At 50.2% G+C, this 21,771-nt stretch overlaps 1 protein-coding gene across 6 annotated transcripts in view; it reads left to right on the top strand.

Annotated features, from left to right (window-relative positions):
- Positions 1–21,771, top strand: part of ndrg2 (NDRG family member 2) — a 347,609-nt gene that overhangs the window by 284,000 nt on the left and 41,838 nt on the right. For all 6 annotated transcript variants that reach the window (XM_085985081.1, XM_085985084.1, XM_085985087.1 and 3 more), the window contains 3 exons: positions 863–983; positions 3,050–3,112; positions 6,051–6,111. In XM_085985081.1, coding sequence (XP_085841207.1) covers positions 863–983; positions 3,050–3,112; positions 6,051–6,111 — 245 coding nt within the window. The remainder of the gene's footprint in view (positions 1–862; positions 984–3,049; positions 3,113–6,050; positions 6,112–21,771) is intronic.

Consider the following 21,771-nt stretch of genomic DNA (forward strand, 5'->3'; position numbering starts at 1 on the left):
GAGGGGGTGACATTCCCAGTAGGAGCCTGTGGGGGAAGGGACATTCCCAGTAGGAGCCTGTGGGGGAAGGGACATTCCCAGTAAGAGCATGTAGTGGGGAGGGACATTCCCAGTAGGGGCATGTAGTGGGGAGGGACATTCCCAATAGGAGCATGTAGTGGGGAGGGACATTCCCAGTAGGAGCATGTAGTGGGGAGGGTCATTCCCAGTAGGAGCCTGTGGTTGGGGGGGGGAGTGGCATTCATAGTAGAGCATGTGGGGGGAGGGATGACATTCCCAGTAGTCCGTGAGGGGAGGAGTGTCATTCCCAGTAGGAGCCTGTGGGAGGAAGGGGTAACATTCCCCATAAGAGCTTGTGGGGGGGTGGTGAAGGGTGACATTCCCAGTAGGAGCTTGTGAGGGGGGGGAAGGGTGACATTCTCAGTAGGAGCCAGTAGGAGTCCATCGGGGAGGGGTGACATTCCCAGTAGGAGCCTGTGGGGTGGGCATTCCCAATAAGCATCCATAGAGGAGGGCCTTTCACACTCAGAGCCCTGTGGGAGGGTAGACATTCCCAGTTAGAGCCTGTGGGGGGACGAAGAATCCCAATAAGAGCCCATAGGAGAGAAACATTCCCAGTTGGTGCCAGTTGGCTTTAACGTTAAGAGCGGTTGGGAGGGGCAGGCGGGAGTTCGTGGAGGAAGAAAGTTGGGTTTGACGATCCCAGTTGGAGCCTGTTGGGTTTGACATTCCCGGTAGGAGCTGGTGGGGGATGAGTGGACGAGGCCCCGTCACTACTTACTGAGGGCAGGGTGGTCCATAGTCGGGGGGGGTCCATGTTAACCTGCTGTGTCTGTCTAACGCTCGAATCTTCGCCCCTCAGATAAGACCTGCTTCAACAGTCTCTTCAAGTTTGAGGACATGCTGGAGATCACCAAGAACTTCGTGGTGTGCCACATCGATGCGCCCGGCCAGCAGGAGGGAGCCGCCTCTTTCCCCCCGGGGTGAGTGCGCAACCACGGGTGACCGCTGGCAGGTCAGGGGTCGCCTATCTGAACAGATCAGTCCCATTGCCCCGCCCTCTCCCCATTGGCCCATCACCGCTGTGCCCTCTCTCTGAAAGCGTTCTCCCGTTAGTAAAATAGGCGGGCCTACACCTGAGGAAAATTGGGGCAATTCTAGGCCTAGGGCCTAGTGAAAGGGCGGGGCCTCCACCTGAGGAACATCAGGCCTATTCTAGGCATAGGGCCCAGTGAAAGGGCAGGGCCTACACCTGAGGAAAATTAGGGCAATTCTAGGCCTAGGGCCCAGTGAAAGGGCGGGGCCTACACCTGAGGAAAATTAGGCCAATTCTAGGCCTAGGGCCCAGTGAAAGGGTGGGGCCTACACCTGAGGAAAATTCGGCCAATTCTAGGCCTAAGGCCCAGTGAAAGGGCGGGGCCTACACCTGAGGAAAATTCGGCCAATTCTAGGCCTAGGGCCAGTGAAAGGGCAGGGCCTAAACCCGAGGAACATTAGGCCAATTCTAGGCCTAGGGCCCAGTGAAAGGGCAGGGCCTCCACCTGAGGAAAATTAGGCCAATTCTAGGCCTAGGGCCCAGTGAAAGGGTGGGGCCTACACCTGAGGAAAATTCGGCCAATTCTAGGCCTAGGGCCCAGTGAAAGGGCGGGGCCTACACCTGAGGAAAATTAGGCCAATTCTAGGCCTAGGGCCCAGTGAAAGGGTGGGGCCTACACCTGAGGAAAATTCGGCCAATTCTAGGCCTAAGGCCCAGTGAAAGGGCGGGGCCTACACCTGAGGAAAATTCGGCCAATTCTAGGCCTAGGGCCAGTGAAAGGGCAGGGCCTAAACCCGAGGAACATTAGGCCAATTCTAGGCCTAGGGCCCAGTGAAAGGGCAGGGCCTCCACCTGAGGAAAATTAGGCCAATTCTAGGCAAGACCCGAGAAAGATCAGGACAATTCTGGAACTAGTGTCTGATGAAAGGGCGGGGCCTACACCTGAGGAAGGTCAGGCCAACTCTGGCCCCAAGCCCTGATGAAAGGACAGGGGCCTGTACCCGATGAAGCTCAGGCCAATTCAACTGACCTAAACCCAGAAATATAGCAAGATTCAGGTCACGGTAATTCTAAGTCACATCTGGGTGATGGGAGCAGGGAAAAAAGGAGGGAAATTGGGCTTTCTCCTCCTACTCCCACACACTTAATAGTTTCTCTAAGCTCGTAAACTGATTTGCTTCAACAGCCACTTGGGAGTGTTTGATGGGATAGTGTAGAGGGAGCTTTACTCTGTATCTAACCCATGCTGTACCTGCCCTGGGAGTGTTTGATGGGACAGTGTAGAGGGAGCTTTACTCTGTATCTAACCCGTGCTGTACCTGCCCTGGGAGTATTTGATGGGACAGTGTAGAGGGAGATTTACTCTGTATCTAAGCCATGCTGTACCTGCCCTGGGACTGTTTGATGGGAGAGTGTAGAGGGAGCTTTACTCTGTATCTAACCTGTGCTGTACCTGCCCTGGGATTGTTTGATGGGACAGTGTAGAGGGAGCTTTACTCTGTATGTAACCCGTGCTGTACCAGCCCTGGGAGTGTTTGATGGGACAGTGTAGAGGGAGCTTTACTCTGTATCTAACCCGTGCTGTACCTGCCCTGGGAGTGTTTGATGGGACAGTGTAGAGAGAGCTTTACTCTGTATCTAACGCGTGCTGTACGTGCCCTGGGAGTGTTTGATGGGACAGTGTAGAGGGAGCTTTACTCTGTATCTAACCCGTGCTGTACATGCCCTGGGGGTGTTTGATGGGGACAGTGTAGAGGGAACTTTACTCTGTATCTAACCCGTGCTGTACCAGCCCTGGGAGTGTTTGATGGGACAGTGTAGAGGGAGCTTTACTCTGTATCTAACCCGTGCTGTACCAGCCCTGGGAGTGTTTGATGGGACAGTGTAGAGGGAACTTTACTCTGTATCTAACCCGTGCTGTACCAGCCCTGGGAATGTTTGATGGGACAGTGCAGAGGGATGTGAAGTGCTTTGTAGTGTAACTTGCTCTGCTGTGTGTTTGCTGCCCCTCAGGTACCAATACCCTTCGATGGAACAGCTTTGCGAGATGCTGCCCTGTGTCCTCCAATATTTCAAGTAAGTCTCTTCCCGCCCTTCACTGGAAGCACCTGAAACATGATCGCAATTCACTGAGCTCGGAGCCTCGACTAGGGGCCGCTTGCTCCTGATTGCCCATGTGATAAAAATACCGAGCAGAGTGACAAGAAATAAAGGAATAGTGCCTTTCACCACCTCAGGCCGTCCCAAAGCGCTTTATAGCCAATGACGTGCTTTTTTTTGGCAGCCAATCTGCGCACAGCAAGATCCCACGCACAGCAATGCGATAAATGACCAGATCATCTGTATTTCAGAGAGGTTGGTTGAGGGATAAATATTGACCCCATGACACCGGGGAGATCCTCCGCCCCCCCCCCCCGCAAACCACACCACTGCTCTTCTTCCCATAGTGACCGCGGGACCTTTCACGTCCACCTGAGAGGGCAGACAGGGGGCCCTCGGTTTTAATGTCTCATCCGAAAGACAGCACCTCCGACAGTGCAGCACTCCCTCAGTACTGGTGCCGGGAGTGTCGGCTCTCGATTATGGGGGCCCGGGCCTCTGGAGTGGAGGCTCGAACCCACGACCTTCTGCCTCAGAGAGTGAGAGTGAGACCGACTGAGCCACGACTAACACCGACAACCATTGGGGCCTTATCCTTGTCATGATCCCGTCCCATTATCAAAAGTTGTCATCCTTAGACAAGGGGGCAGCTATCTTTCATTACATATGTCCCTGCCCGATAATCTTCCTGGCAGCTCGTAATGTAAGGGACTTCTGCTTCCTGTATGTTTTTATCCTGAGTTCAGGATTTCAGACAGGCCAACTTTACTTACCCATATTGCTACCTTTTTTTTATTCATTCATGGGATGTGGGCGTCGTTGGCAAGGCCCGTGGCATTTATTGCCCATCCCTAGTTGCCCCTTGAGAAGGTGGTGGTGAGCCGCCTTCTTGAACCGCTGCAGTCCGTGTGGTGAAGGTGCTCCCACAGTGCTGTTAGGGTGGGAGTTCCAGGATTTTGACCCAGCGACGATGAAGGATCGGCGATATACTTCCAAGTCAGGATGGTGTGTGTGACTTGGAGGGGAACTTGCAGGTGGTGGTGTTCCCATGCGCCTGCTGCCCTCGTCCTTCTAGGCAGAAGAGGTCGTGGGTTTGGGAGGTGCTACCGAAGAAGCCTTGGCGAGTTGCTGCAGTGCATCTTGTAGATGGTACACACTGCAGACACGGTACGCTGGTGGTGCAGGGAGTGAATGTTTAAGGTTTTATTCTACGCATAAAACTACCAAAGCAAAATTTCTCCCAACACCACCTTGAAGGTGCTGACCCCTTGCTGGGCACAGCTTCCGCAGGCGCTGGTTGACTGACCCCCCTCCCCACCGGTACGTCCCCCACACGTGGAGCCACACAGTGACAGCATGATACACTGTGGGAGCCACCACAGCGCAGCATAATCCCGGCCTCTCCCGAGCCCCAACACATTTTCCACTCGGGAGTCACTGGATAGTCACTAGGAGCAGGGACCCTGGCTGTGTTTTTTTAGGTTTTGCCCCCCTCCCTAACCTAGGCTGCGCTGAGATCAATTATAGCCCCCTCCCTACCGCCCATCCTCAGCTGGGGTGAGCTGCACCAACACAGACAGGGGAATATCGCCCTCTGTCTCTCTCTCTCTCTCGGCAGCCCTCTGTGTCTCATTCTCTCTTTCTCACCCAGCCTCCCTCATTCCGTTAGTCTCTCACTGTCTCTCCCTCTCTCGCTCTGTCTCTCTCTCTCACTCTCTCTCACTGTCACCTCCCTCTCTCACCCTCTCACTGTCACCGTCTCCATCTCTCTCTCTCAGTCACCCTCTCTCTCTGCCCCCTCTCTCTCACCCTCTCTCTCCGTCTCTTTCTGCCTCTCTCCCCCTCTCTCACACCCTCACCCTCTCTCTCTCTCTCACCTTTCTCTCTCTCTCTCACTCACCCTCTCTCTCACCCTCTCTCTCTCACCCTCCCTTTCTCACCCTCTCTCTCTCGCCCTCTCTCTCACCCCCTCTCTCTCACCCTCACTCTCTCTCACCCTCTCTCGCTCTCTCACCCTCCCTCTCTCGCCCCTCTCTCCCCCTCCCTCTCTCCCCCTCTCTCTCTCCCCTCCCTCTCTTCCCCTCTTGCTCTCTCACCCTCCCCCTCCCCTCTCTCTATCACCCTCTCTTTCTCTCACCCTTTCTCTCACCCTTTTACTCTCTCACTCTCTCTCTCTCTGTCTCTCTCACCCTCTCTCTCCCTCTCTGTCTCTCTCCCTCTCTTTCTCACCCTCACTTTCTCTCTCTCACCCTCTCTCTCTCTCCCTCTCTCTCTCACCCTTTCGCTCTCTCTCTCACACCCTCTCTCACCCTCTCTCCCTCTCTGTCTGTCTCCCTCTCTCTCTCTCATCCTCTCTCTCTCTCATCCTTTCTCTCTCTCTCACCCTCACTCTCTCTCTCACCCTCTCTCTCTCTCACCCTTGCTCTCTGTCTGTCTCCCTCTCTCTCTCACCCTTTCTCTCTCTCACCCTCTCTGTCTCTCTCCCTCTCTCTCTCACCCTCTCTCTCTCTCATCCTTTCTCTCTCTCTCACCCTTTCGCTCTCTCTCTCACACCCTCTCTCACCCTCTCTCCCTCTCTGTCTGTCTCCCTCTCTCTCTCATCCTCTCTCTCTCTCATCCTTTCTCTCTCATCCTTTCTCTCTCTCTCACCCTCTCTCTCTCTCACCCTCTCTCTCTCTCTCACCCTCGCTCTCTGTCTGTCTCCCTCTCTCTCTCACCCTTTCTCTCTCTCTCACCCTCTCTCACCCTCACTCTCTCGCTCACCCTCACTCTCTCACCCTCTCTCCCTCTCTCCCTCTCTCTCACCCTCTCTCTCCCTCTCATCCTCGCTCTTTCTCTCTCTCCCTCTCTCGCTCACCCTCTCTCTTCCTATACATGCCTTGCCCTCACTTTCTCTGTCTCTTCCCCTCCGCAGCTTCCGAACCATTATCGGAGTGGGAGCTGGTGCCGGAGCCTACATCCTCGCCAAGTTTGCCGTGAGTTAAGTCTGCTCCTGAAAACTTTAAAGCACAGAGGGAGAAGGAATGGTGCGACGGATGTCCTTGTGAAATGTCTTAATCCTCGTGAACCCAATCGACCCCCAAGCCCCGCCTCAGTGACTCGCCGGGCAATAGATTCCGACAGGAAGGAAAGTCTGGCAATCCCGGCAATGGGTGGCCGATCCGCAGCGCCAGATTGTACCGGCCGGGTGGGCGGGTGGCGAGCTTAAGATCCTACTCGTATCTCACCCCCAGAGACTCTCGCCAACCCCGATCCCGTTTGTTGACAACCTGCGGGATGGTATGGAGGGAACAGCAGGATGAGAGGCCCCCCCCCACCCCCACCCCGGACCTCCTCCTCGGGCGCTGCTGCGACGCTGTAACTCGGTCGGACTATCGACGAGTTTATGGCGGAGAGTCCGAGGGAAGCGAGGGGGCCTCCGACCCCCGGGGGCGCTGAGCGCTCAGGGCGGCAGGGAGGAGGAAGACTGTCAGTGGACAGCTGGGAGTGGCGGTGTGGGCCTTGCAGCCTATTCCTGTCCGTCGGTGAGGACGTGGCATTGATGGGGTGGGGGTGGGGGGGGTCTCCGACACAGGTCTCTTGTTGTGGCCAAAGAATCGGCCAACCAGCCAGCCCCTTCTTCCTTAGATCAATCCCACCGACCCACCTTCTCACCGTATCCCTCAATCCCACCTTCTCACTATGTCCCTCAATCCCACCTTCTCACCATATCCCTCAATCCCACCTTCTCACCGTATCCCTCAATCCCACCTTCTCACCGTATCCCTCAATCCCACCTTCTCACCATATCCCTCAATCCCACCTTCTCACCGTATCCCTCAATCCCACCTTCTCACCATATCCCTCAATCCCACCTTCTCACCGTATCCCTCAATCCCACCTTCTCACCGTATCCCTCAATCCCACCTTCTCACCATATCCCTCAATCCCACCTTCTCACCGTATCCCTCAATCCCACCTTCTCACCGTATCCCTCAATCCCACCTTCTCACCGTATCCCTCAATCCCACCTTCTCACCATATCCCTCAATCCCACCTTCTCACCGTATCCCTCAATCCCACCTTCTCACCATATCCCTCAATCCCACCTTCTCACCATATCCCTCAATCCCACCTTCTCACCATATCCCTCAATCCCACCTTCTCACCGTATCCCTCAATCCCACCTTCTCACTATGTCCCTCAATCCCACCTTCTCACCGTATCCCTCAATCCCACCTTCTCACCATATCCCTCAATCCCACCTTCTCACCGTATCCCTCAATCCCACCTTCTCACCATATCCCTCAATCCCACCTTCTCACCGTATCCCTCAATCCTACCTTCTCACCGTATCCCTCAATCCCACCTTCTCACCGTATCCCTCAATCCCACCTTCTCACTATGTCCCTCAATCCCACCTTCTCACCGTATCCCTCAATCCCACCTTCTCACCATATCCCTCAATCCCACCTTCTCACCGTATCCCTCAATCCCACCTTCTCACCATATCCCTCAATCCCACCTTCTCACCGTATCCCTCAATCCCACCTTCTCACCATATCCCTCAATCCCACCTTCTCACCGTATCCCTCAATCCCACCTTCTCACCGTATCCCTCAATCCCACCTTCTCACCGTATCCCTCAATCCCACCTTCTCACCATATCCCTCAATCCCACCTTCTCACCGTATCCCTCAATCCCACCTTCTCACCGTATCCCTCAATCCCACCTTCTCACCGTATCCCTCAATCCCACCTTCTCACCGTATCCCTCAATCCCACCTTCTCACCGTATCCCTCAATCCCACCTTCTCACCGTATCCCTCAATCCCACCTTCTCACCATATCCCTCAATCCCACCTTCTCACCATATCCCTCAATCCCACCTTCTCACCGTATCCCTCAATCCCACCTTCTCACCATATCCCTCAATCCCACCTTCTCACCGTATCCCTCAATCCCACCTTCTCACTATGTCCCTCAATCCCACCTTCTCACCATATCCCTCAATCCCACCTTCTCACCGTATCCCTCAATCCCACCTTCTCACCGTATCCCTCAATCCCACCTTCTCACCGTATCCCTCAATCCCACCTTCTCACCATATCCCTCAATCCCACCTTCTCACCGTATCCCTCAATCCCACCTTCTCACCGTATCCCTCAATCCCACCTTCTCACCGTATCCCTCAATCCCACCTTCTCACCGTATCCCTCAATCCCACCTTCTCACCGTATCCCTCAATCCCACCTTCTCACCGTATCCCTCAATCCCACCTTCTCACCATATCCCTCAATCCCACCTTCTCACCATATCCCTCAATCCCACCTTCTCACCGTATCCCTCAATCCCACCTTCTCACCATATCCCTCAATCCCACCTTCTCACCGTATCCCTCAATCCCACCTTCTCACCATATCCCTCAATCCCACCTTCTCACTATGTCCCTCAATCCCACCTTCTCACCATATCCCTCAATCCCACCTTCTCACTATGTCCCTCAATCCCACCTTCTCACCGTATCCCTCAATCCCACCTTCTCACCGTATCCCTCAATCCCACCTTCTCACCGTATCCCTCAATCCCGCCTTCTCACCGTATCCCTCAATCCCACCTTCTCACCATATCCCTCAATCCCACCTTCTCACCGTATCCCTCAATCCCACCTTCTCACTATGTCCCTCAATCCCACCTTCTCACCATATCCCTCAATCCCACCTTCTCACCGTATCCCTCAATCCCACCTTCTCACCGTATCCCTCAATCCCGCCTTCTCACCGTATCCCTCAATCCCACCTTCTCACCGTATCCCTCAATCCCACCTTCTCACTATGTCCCTCAATCCCACCTTCTCACCGTATCCCTCAATCCCACCTTCTCACCATATCCCTCAATCCCACCTTCTCACCGTATCCCTCAATCCCACCTTCTCACCGTATCCCTCAATCCCGCCTTCTCACCGTATCCCTCAATCCCACCTTCTCACCGTATCCCTCAATCCCACCTTCTCACTATGTCCCTCAATCCCACCTTCTCACCGTATCCCTCAATCCCACCTTCTCACCGTATCCCTCAATCCCGCCTTCTCACCGTATCCCTCAATCCCACCTTCTCACCGTATCCCTCAATCTCACCTTCTCACCGTATCCCTCAATCCCACCTTCTCACCGTATCCCTCAATCCCACCTTCTCACCGTATCCCTCAATCCCACCTTCTCACCGTATCCCTCAATCCTACCTTCTCACCGTATCCCTCAATCCCACCTTCTCACCGTATCCCTCAATCCCACCTTCTCACCGTATCCCTCAATCCCACCTTCTCACCGTATCCCTCAATCCCACCTTCTCACCGTATCCCTCAATCCCACCTTTTCACCATATCCCTCAATCCCACCTTCTCACCGTATCCCTCAATCCCACCTTCTCACCGTATCCCTCAATCCCACCTTCTCACCGTATCCCTCAATCTCACCTTCTCACCGTATCCCTCAATCCCACCTTCTCACTATGTCCCTCAATCCCACCACCTCACCGTATCCCTCAATCCCACCTTCTCACCGTATCCCTCAATCCCACCTTCTCACCGTATCCCTCAATCCCACCTTCTCACCGTATCCCTCAATCCCACCTTCTCACCGTATCCCTCAATCTCACCTTCTCACCGTATCCCTCAATCCCACCTTCTCACCGTATCCCTCAATCCCACCTTCTCACCGTATCCCTCAATCCCACCTTCTCACCGTATCCCTCAATCCCACCTTCTCACCGTATCCCTCAATCCCACCTTCTCACCGTATCCCTCAATCCCACCTTCTCACCGTATCCCTCAATCCCACCTTCTCACCGTATCCCTCAATCCCACCTTCTCACCGTATCCCTCAATCCCACCTTCTCACCGTATCCCTCAATCCCACCTTCTCACCGTATCCCTCAATCCCACCTTCTCACCATATCCTTCAATTCCACCATATTGGCATATTCCTCGACCTCTTCTCTCGCCACAGAAACATCTATTGGCCCGTGACCCCCCATTTGCACTGTCCATCTACTTCAGTGTCCTCTGCCTGGGGAAATCTTTCACAGCTCTGTTACCCTGTGGGTGGAAGACTTCTCCCTCACTTTCCTCTTCATTCTGACATCTCATTTTAAACCGGGGAACTTCTCCAAGCCCAGTCAGGGTCATGGAATCATGCGCAAGGTCTCATCCACCAAAATGAAGGTACGTCGTGCCTTTCAATATTTCAGGACATCCCAGGGCACCTTACAGCTAATTAATTCAGTTTTGAAGTGCAGTAATTGCCTAGTGTAGAGAAACGCGGTACCCACATTGCCCGCAGCAAGATCCCACAAACAACAATCAGATGAATGACCAGATCATCTGTTTTTTGGTGATGTGGGTTGAGGGGTGAATATTGGGCCCCAGGACACCGGGGAGAACTCCCCACTGCTCTTCTTCCAATAGTGACCGTGGGATCTTGTACGTCCACCCGAGAGAGCAGACGGAGCCCTCGTTATAATGTCCTATCCGAAAGACGGCACCTCCGACAGTGCAGCATTCCCTCAGTCCTGGGCACCGGGAGTGTGGGCCCTGGATTATGGGGCTTGAATCTCTGGAAAGGTGTCGGGAACCCACGACCTTCTGACTGGGAGCTGAAAGAGATTCTGTTACATAAAAAACGAGCCCCATTCCATAACCGTTCAGCAAAATTTAAAGGGGAGTTACCCAGCTTCAACGGGCCAGATTTTGGGGATGAGACATTTCCCCAGACTTGATACCCTCCTTAACGCCCTCTGTCCCATTTAATATTTTACACCCTCGATCGGGTCCCTCCTTAACCCCCTCTATCCCATTTAATATTTTACACCCTCGATCGGGTCCCTCCTTAACCCCCTCTATCCCATTTAATATTTACACACTCGATCGGGTCCCTCCTTAACCCCCTCTATCCCATTTAATATTATACACCCTCGATCGGGTCCCTCCTTAACCCCCTCTGTCCCATTTAATATTTTACACCCTCGATCGGGACCCTCCTTAACCCCTTCTATCCCATTTAATATTTTATACCCACGATCGGGACCCTCCTTAACCCCCTCTATCCCATTTAATATTTTACACCCTCGATCGGGTCCCTCCTTAAACCCCTCTATCCCATTTAATATTTTACACCCTCGATCGTGTCACTCCTTAACCCCCTCTATCCCATTTAATATTTTACACCTTCGATCGGGTCCCTCCTTAACCCCCTCTATCACATTTAATATTTTACACCCTCGATCGGGTCCCTCCTTAACCCCCTCTATCCCATTTAATATTTTACACCCTCGATCGGGTCCCTCCTTAACCCCCTCTATCCCATTTAATATTATACACCCTCGATCGGGTCCCTCCTTAACCCCCTCTGTCCCATTTAATATTTTACACCCTCGATCGGGACCCTCCTTAACCCCTTCTATCCCATTTAATATTTTACACCCTCGATCGGGTCCCTCCTTAACCCCCTCTATCCCATTTAATATTTTACACCCTCGATCGGGTCGCTCCTTAACCCACTCTATCCCATTTAATATTTTACACTCTCGATCGGGTCCCTCCTTAATCCCCTCTATCCCATTTAATATTTTATACCCCTCGATCGGGTCCCTCCTTAACCCCCTCTATCCAATTTAATATTTTACACCCTCGATCGGGACCCTCCTTAACCCCCTCTATCCCATTTAATATTTTACACTCTCGATCGGGTCCCTCCTTAACCCCCTCTATCCCATTTAATATTTTACACCCTCGATCGGGTCCCTCCTTAACCCCCTCTGTCCCATTTAATATTTTACACCCTCGATCGGGACCCTCCTTAACCCCTTCTATCCCATTTAATATTTTACACCCTCGATCGGGTCCCTCCTTAACCCCCTCTATCCCATTTAATATTTTACACCCTCGATCGGGTCGCTCCTTAACCCCCTCTATCCCATTTAATATTTTACACCCTCGATCGGGTCCCTCCTTAATCCCCTCTATCCCATTTAATATTTTATACCCCTCGATCGGGTCCCTCCTTAACCCCCTCTATCCAATTTAATATTTTACACCCTCGATCGGGACCCTCCTTAACCCCCTCTATCCCATTTAATATTTTACACTCTCGATCGGGTCCCTCCTTAACCCCCTCTATCCCATTTAATATTTTACACCCTCGATCGGGTCCCTCCTTAACCCCCTCTATCCCATTTAATATTTACACCCTCGATCGGGTCCCTCCTGAACCCCCTCTATCCCATTTAATATTTTATACCCTCGATCGGGTCCCCCCTTAACCCCCTCGATCCCATTTAATATTTTACACCCTCGATCGGGTCCCTCCTTAACCCCCTCTATCCCATTTAATATTTTATACCCTCGATCGGGTCCCTCCTTAACCCCCTCTATCCCATTTAATATTTTACACCCTCGATCGGGTCCCTCCTTAACGCCCTCTGCCCCATTTAATATTTTACACCCTCGATCGGGTCCCTCCTTAACCCCCTCTATCCCATTTAATATTTTACACCCTCGATCGGGTCCCTCCTTAACCCCCTCTATCCCATTTAATATTTTACACCCTCGATCGGGTCCCTCCTTAACCCCCTCTATCCCATTTAATATTTTACACCCTCGATCGGGTCCCTTCTTAACCCCCTCTACCCCATTTAATATTTTACACCCTCGATCGGGTCCCTCCTTAACGCCCTCTGCCCCATTTAATATTTTACACCCTCGATCGGGTCCCTCCTTAACCCCCTCTATTCAATTTAATATTTTACACCCTCGATCGGGTCCCTCCTTAACCCCCTCTATCCCATTTAATATTTTACACCCTCGATCGGGACCCTCCTTAACCCCCTCTATCCCATTTAATATTTTACACCCTCGATCGGGTCCCTCCTTAACCCCCTCTATCACATTTAATATTTTACACCCTCAATCGGGTCCCTCCTTAACCCCCTCTATCACATTTAATATTTTACGCCCTCGATCGGGTCCCTCCTTAACCCCCTCTATCCAATTAATATTTTACGCCCTCGATCGGGTCCCTCCTTAACCCCCTCTATCCCATTTAATATTTTACACCCTCGATCGGGTCCCTCCTTAACCCCCTCTATCCCATTTAATATTTTACACCCTCGATCCCATTTAATATTTTACACCCTCGATCGGGTCCCTCCTTAACCCCCTCTATCCCATTTAATATTTTACACCCTCGATCGGGTCCCTCCTTAACCCCCTCTATCCCATTTAATATTTTACACCCTCGATCGGGTCCCTCCTTAACCCCCTCTATCCCATTTAATATTTTACACCCTCGATCCCATTTAATATTTTACACCCTCGATCGGGTCCCTCCTTAACCCCCTCTATCCCATTTAATATTTTACACCCTCGATCGGGTCCCTCCTTAACCCCCTCTATCCCATTTAATATTTTACACCCTCGATCGGGTCCCTCCTTAACCCCCTCTATCCCATTTAATATTTTACACTCTCGATCGGGTCCCTTCCTAACCCCCTCTATCCCATTTAATATTTTACACTCTCGATCGGGTCCCTCCTTAACCCCCTCTATCCCATTTAATATTTTATACCCTCGATCGGGTCCCTCCTTAACCCCCTCTATCCCATTTAATATTTTACACCCTCGATCGGGTCCCTTCTTAACCCCCTCTATCCCATTTAATATTTTACACCCTCGATCGGGTCCCTCCTTAACCCCCTCTATCCCATTTAATATTTTACACCCTCAATCGGGACCCTCCTTAACCCCCTCTATCCCATTTAATATTTTACACCCTCAACCAGGTCCCTCCTTAACCCCCTCTATCCCATTTAATATTTTACACCCTCGATCGGGTCCCTGCTTAACCCGCTCTATCCCGTTTAATATTTTACACCCTCGATCGGGTCCCTCCTTAACCCCCTCTATCCCATTTAATATTTTACACCCTCGATCGCGTCCCTCCTTAAACCCCTCTATTCCATTTAATATTTTACACCCTCGATCGGGTCCCTCCTTAACCCCCTCTGTCCCATTTAATATTTTACACCCTCGATCGGGACCCTCCTTAACCCCTTCTATCCCATTTAATATTTTACACCCTCGATCGGGTCCCTCCTAAACCCCCTCTATCCCATTTAATATTTTACACCCTCGATCGGGTCGCTCCTCAACCCCCTCTATCCCATTTAATATTTTACACTCTCGATCGGGTCCCTCCTTAATCCCCTCTATCCCATTTAATATTTTACACCCTCGATCGGGTCCCTCCTTAACCCCCTCTATCCCATTTAATATTTTATACCCCTCGATCGGGTCCCTCCTTAACCCCCTCTATCCAATTTAATATTTTACACCCTCGATCGGGACCCTCCTTATCCCCCTCTATCCCATTTAATATTTTACACTCTCGATCGGGTCCCTCCTTAACCCCCTCTATCCCATTTAATATTTTACACCCTCGATCGGGTCCCTCCTTAACCCCCTCTATCCCATTTAATATTTACACCCTCGATCGGGTCCCTCCTTAACCCCCTCTATCCCATTTAATATTTTATACCCCTCGATTGGGTCCCTCCTTAACCCCCTCTATCCAATTTAATATTTTACACCCTCGATCGGGACCCTCCTTAACCCCCTCTATCCCATTTAATATTTTACACTCTCGATCGGGTCCCTCCTTAACCCCCTCTATCCCATTTAATATTTTACACCCTCGATCGGGTCCCTCCTTAACCCCCTCTATCCCATTTAATATTTACACCTTCGATCGGGTCCCTCCTTAACCCCCTCTATCCCATTTAATATTTTATACCCTCGATCGGGTCCCCCCTTAACCCCCTCGATCCCATTTAATATTTTACACCCTCGATCGGGTCCCTCCTTAACCCCCTCTATCCCATTTAATATTTTATACCCTCGATCGGGTCCCTCCTTAACCCCCTCTATCCCATTTAATATTTTACACCCTCGATCGGGTCCCTCCTTAACCCCCTCTATCACATTTAATATTTTACACCCTCGATCGGGTCCCTCCTTAACGCCCTCTGCCCCATTTAATATTTTACACCCTCGATCGGGTCCCTCCTTAACCCCCTCTATCCCATTTAATATTTTACACCCTCGATCGGGTCCCTCCTTAACCCCCTCTATTCCATTTAATATTTTACACCCTCGATCGGGTCCCTCCTTAACCCCCTCTATCCCATTTAATATTTTACACCCTCGATCGGGTCCCTTCTTAACCCCCTCTACCCCATTTAATATTTTACACCCTCGATCGGGTCCCTCCTTAACGCCCTCTGCCCCATTTAATATTTTACACCCTCGATCGGGTCCCTCCTTAACCCCCTCTATCCAATTTAATATTTTACACCCTCGATCGGGTCCCTCCTTAACCCCCTCTATCCCATTTAATATTTTACACCCTCGATCGGGACCCTCCTTAACCCCCTCTATCCCATTTAATATTTTACACCCTCGATCGGGTCCCTCCTTAACCCCCTCTATCCCATTTAATATTTTACACCCTCGATCGGGTCCCTCCTTAACCCCCTCTATCCCATTTAATATTTTACACCCTCGATCGGGTCCCTCGTTAACCCCCTCTATCCCATTTAATATTTTACACCCTCGATCGGGTCCCTCCTTAACCCCCTCTATCCCATTTAATATTTAACACCCTCGATCGGGTCCCTCCTTAAACCCCTCTGTCCCATTTAATATTTTATACCCACGATCGGGACCCTCCTTAACCCCCTCTATCCCATTTAATATTTTACACCCTCGATCGGGTCCCTCCTTAAACCCCTCTATCCCATTTAATATTTTACACCCTCGATCGGGTCACTCCTTAACCCCCTCTATCCCATTTAATATTTCACACCCTCGATCGGGTCCCTCCTTAACCCCCTCTACCCCATTTAATATTTTACACCCTCGATCGGGTCCCTCCTTAACCCCCTCTATCCCATTTAATATTTTACACTCTCGATCGGGTCCCTCCTTAACCCCCTCTATCCCATTTAATATTTTACACCCTCGATCGGGTCCCTCAACCCCTCTATTCCATTTAATATTTTACACTCTCGATCGGGTCCCTCCTTAACCCCCTCTATCCCATTTAATATTTTACACTCTCGATCGGGTCCCTCCTTAACCCCCTCTATCCCATTTAATATTTTACACTCTCGATCGGGTCCCTCCTTAACCCCCTCTATCCCATTTAAAATTTTACACTCTCGATCGGGTCCCTCCTTAACCCCCTCTATCCCATTTAATATTTTACACCCTCGATCGGGTCCCTCCTTAACCCCCTCTATCCCATTTAATATTTTACACCCTCGATCGGGTCCCTCCTTAACCCCCTCTATCCCATTTAATATTTTACACCCTCGATCGGGTCCCTCCTTAACCCCCTCTATCCCATTTAATATTTTACACCCTCGATCGGGTCCCTCCTTAACCCCCTCTATCCCATTTAATATTTTACACCCTCGATCGGGTCCCTCCTTAACCCCCTCTATCCCATTTAATATTTTACACCCTCGATCGGGTCCCTCCTTAACCCCCTCTATCCCATTTAATATTTTACACTCTCGATCGGGTCCCTCCTTAACCCCCTCTATCCCATTTAATATTTTATACCCCTCTATCGGGACCCTCCTTAACCCCCTCTATCCCATTTAATATTTTACACCCACGATCGGGTCCCTCCTTAACCCCCTCTATCCCATTTAATATTTTACACTCTCGATCGGGTCCCTCCTTAACCCCCTCTATCCCATTTAATATTTTATACCCACAATCGGGACCCTCCTTAACCCCCTCTATCCCATTTAATATTTTACACCCTCGATCGGGTCCCTCCTTAACCCCCTCTATCCCATTTAATATTTTATACCCCTCAATCGGGTCCCTCCTTAACCCCCTCTATCCCATTTAATATTTTACACCCTCGATCGGGTCCCTCCTTAACCCCCTCTATCCCATTTAATATTTTACACTCTCGATCGGGTCCCTCCTTAAACCCCTCTATCCCATTTAAAATTTTACACTCTCGATCGGGTCCCTCCTTAACCCCCTCTATCCCATTTAATATTTTATACCCACAATCGGGACCCTCCTTAACCCCCTCTATCCCATTTAATATTTTACACCCTCGATCGGGTCCCTCCTTAACCCCCTCTATCCCATTTAATATTTTACACCCTCGATCGGGTCCCTCCTTAACCCCCTCTATCCCATTTAATATTTAACACCCTCGATCGGGTCCCTCCTTAAACCCCTCTGTCCCATTTAATATTTTATACCCACGATCGGGACCCTCCTTAACCCCCTCTATCCCATTTAATATTTTACACCCTCGATCGGGTCCCTCCTTAAACCCCTCTATCCCATTTAATATTTTACACCCTCGATCGGGTCACTCCTTAACCCCCTCTATCCCATTTAATATTTCACACCCTCGATCGGGTCCCTCCTTAACCCCCTCTACCCCATTTAATATTTTACACCCTCGATCGGGTCCCTCCTTAACCCCCTCTATCCCATTTAATATTTTACACTCTCGATCGGGTCCCTCCTTAACCCCCTCTATCCCATTTAATATTTTACACCCTCGATCGGGTCCCTCAACCCCTCTATTCCATTTAATATTTTACACTCTCGATCGGGTCCCTCCTTAACCCCCTCTATCCCATTTAATATTTTACACTCTCGATCGGGTCCCTCCTTAACCCCCTCTATCCCATTTAATATTTTACACTCTCGATCGGGTCCCTCCTTAACCCCCTCTATCCCATTTAAAATTTTACACTCTCGATCGGGTCCCTCCTTAACCCCCTCTATCCCATTTAATATTTTACACCCTCGATCGGGTCCCTCCTTAACCCCCTCTATCCCATTTAATATTTTACACCCTCGATCGGGTCCCTCCTTAACCCCCTCTATCCCATTTAATATTTTACACCCTCGATCGGGTCCCTCCTTAACCCCCTCTATCCCATTTAATATTTTACACCCTCGATCGGGTCCCTCCTTAACCCCCTCTATCCCATTTAATATTTTACACCCTCGATCGGGTCCCTCCTTAACCCCCTCTATCCCATTTAATATTTTACACCCTCGATCGGGTCCCTCCTTAACCCCCTCTATCCCATTTAATATTTTACACTCTCGATCGGGTCCCTCCTTAACCCCCTCTATCCCATTTAATATTTTATACCCCTCTATCGGGACCCTCCTTAACCCCCTCTATCCCATTTAATATTTTACACCCACGATCGGGTCCCTCCTTAACCCCCTCTATCCCATTTAATATTTTACACTCTCGATCGGGTCCCTCCTTAACCCCCTCTATCCCATTTAATATTTTATACCCACAATCGGGACCCTCCTTAACCCCCTCTATCCCATTTAATATTTTACACCCTCGATCGGGTCCCTCCTTAACCCCCTCTATCCCATTTAATATTTTATACCCCTCAATCGGGTCCCTCCTTAACCCCCTCTATCCCATTTAATATTTTACACCCTCGATCGGGTCCCTCCTTAACCCCCTCTATCCCATTTAATATTTTACACTCTCGATCGGGTCCCTCCTTAAACCCCTCTATCCCATTTAAAATTTTACACTCTCGATCGGGTCCCTCCTTAACCCCCTCTATCCCATTTAATATTTTATACCCACAATCGGGACCCTCCTTAACCCCCTCTATCCCATTTAATATTTTACACCCTCGATCGGGTCCCTCCTTAACCCCCTCTATCCCATTTAATATTTTATACCCCTCGATCGGGTCCCTCCTTAACCCCCTCTATCCCATTTAATATTTTACACCCTCGATCGGGTCCCTCCTTAACCCCCTCTATCCCATTTAATATTTTACACCCTCGATCGGGTCCCTCCTTAACCCCCTCTATCCCATTTAATATTTTACACCCTCGATCGGGTCCCTCCTTAACCCCCTCTATCCCATTTAATATTTTACACCCTCGATCGGGTCCCTCCTTAACCCCCTCTATCCCATTTAATATTTAACACCCTCGATCGGGTCCCTCCTTAAACCCCTCTGTCCCATTTAATATTTTATACCCACGATCGGGACCCTCCTTAACCCCCTCTATCCCATTTAGTATTTTACACCCTCGATCGTGTCACTCCTTAACCCCCTCTATCCCATTTAATATTTTACACCCTCGATCGGGTCCCTCCTTAACCCCCTCTACCCCATTTAATATTTTACACCCTCGATCGGGAAACTCCTTAACCCCCTCTATCCCATTTAATATTTTACACTCTCGATCGGGTCCCTCCTTAACCCCCTCTATCCCATTTAATATTTTACACTCTCGATCGGGTCCCTCCTTAACCCCCTCTATCCCATTTAATATTTTACACTCTCGATCGGGTCCCTCCTTAACCCCCTCTATCCCATTTAATATTTTATACCCTCGATCGGGTCCCTCCTTAACCCCCTCTATCCCATTTAATATTTTACACTCTCGATCGGGTCCCTCCTTAACCCCCTCTATCCCATTTAATATTTTACACTCTCGATCGGGTCCCTCCTTAACCCCCTCTATCCCATTTAATATTTTATACCCTCGATCGGGTCCCTCCTTAACTCCCTCTATCCAATTTAATATTTTACACCCTCGATCGTGTCCCTCCTGAACCCCCGCTATCCATTTTAATATTTTACACCTTCGATCGGGACCCTCCTTAACCCCCTCTATCCCATTTAATATTTTACACCCACGATCGGGTCCCTCCTTAACCCCCTCTATCCCATTTAATATTTTACACCCTCGATCGGGTCCCTCCTTAACCCCCTCTATCCCATTTAATATTTTACACCCTCGATCGGGTCCCTCCTTAACCCCCTCTATCCCATTTAATATTTTACACCCACGATCGGGTCCCTCCTTAACCCCCTCTATCCCATTTAATATTTTACACTCTCGATCGGGTCCCTCCTTAACCCCCTCTATCCCATTTAAAATTTTACACTCTCGATCGGGTCCCTCCTTAACCCCCTCTATCCCATTTAATATTTTACACTCTCGATCGGGTCCCTCCTTAACCCCCTCTATCCCATTTAAAATTTTACACTCTCGATCGGGACCCTCCTTAACCCCCTCTATCCCATTTAATATTTTACACCCACGATCGGGTCCCTCCTTAACCCCCTCTATCCCATTTAATATTTTACACTCTCGATCGGGTCCCTCCTTAACCCCCTCTATCCCATTTAATATTTTACACTCTCGATCGGGTCCCTCCTTAACCCCCTCTATCCCATTTAAAATTTTACACTCTCGATCGGGTCCCTCCTTAAACCCTCTATCCCATTTAATATTTTACACCCTCGATCAGGTCCCTCCTTAACCCCCTCTATCCCATTTAATATTTTACACCCTCGATCGGGTCCCTCCTTAACCCCCTCTATCCCATTTAATATTTTACACCCTCGATCGGGTCCCTCCTTAACCCCCTCTATCCCATTTAATATTTTACACCCTCGATCGGGTCCCTCCTTAACCCCCTCTATCCCATTTAATATTTTACACTCTCGATCGGGTCCCTCCTTAACCCCCTCTATCCCATTTAATATTTTATACCCCTCTATCGGGACCCTCCTTAACCCCCTCTATCCCATTTAATATTTTACACCCACGATCGGGTCCCTCCTTAACCCCCTCTATCCCATTTAATATTTTACACGCTCGATCGGGTCCCTCCTTAACCCCCTCTATCCCATTTAATATTTTACACCCTCGATCGGGTCCCTCCTTAAACCCCTCTATCCCATTTAATATTTTACACCCTCGATCGGGTCACTCCTTAACCCCCTCTATCCCATTTAATATTTTACACCCTCGATCGGGTCCCTCCTTAACCCCCTCTACCCCATTTAATATTTTACACCCTCGATCGGGTCCCTCCTTAACCCCTCTATTCTATTTAATATTTTACACTCTCGATCGGGTCCCTCCTTAACCCCCTCTATCCCATTTAATATTTTACACTCTCGATCGGGTCCCTCCTTAACCCCCTCTATCCCATTTAATATTTTATACCCTCGATCGGGTCCCTCCTTAACTCCCTCTATCCAATTTAATATTTTACACCCTCGATCGGGTCCCTCCTTAACCCCCTCTATCCCATTTAATATTTTACACCTTCGATCGGGACCCTCCTTAACCCCCTCTATCCCATTTAATATTTTACACCCTCGATCGGGTCCCTCCTTAACCCCCTCTATCCCATTTAATATTTTACACCCTCGATCGGGTCCCTCCTTAACCCCCTCTATCCCATTTAATATTTTACACCCTCGATCGGGTCCCTCCTTAACCCCCTCTATCCCATTTAATATTTTACACCCTCGATCGGGTCCCTCCTTAACCCCCTCTATCCCATTTAATATTTTACACTCTCGATCGGGTCCCTCCTTAACCCCCTCTATCCCATTTAATATTTTATACCCCTCTATCGGGACCCTCCTTAACCCCCTCTATCCCATTTAATATTTTACACCCACGATCGGGTCCCTCCTTAACCCCCTCTATCCCATTTAATATTTTACACTCTCGATCGGGTCCCTCCTTAACCCCCTCT

This window comes from Somniosus microcephalus, chromosome 4 (genome assembly GCF_052327205.1).
Source record: "Somniosus microcephalus isolate GS21.2 chromosome 4, FLI_Smic_1.0, whole genome shotgun sequence".
Taxonomy (NCBI): domain Eukaryota; kingdom Metazoa; phylum Chordata; class Chondrichthyes; order Squaliformes; family Somniosidae; genus Somniosus; species Somniosus microcephalus.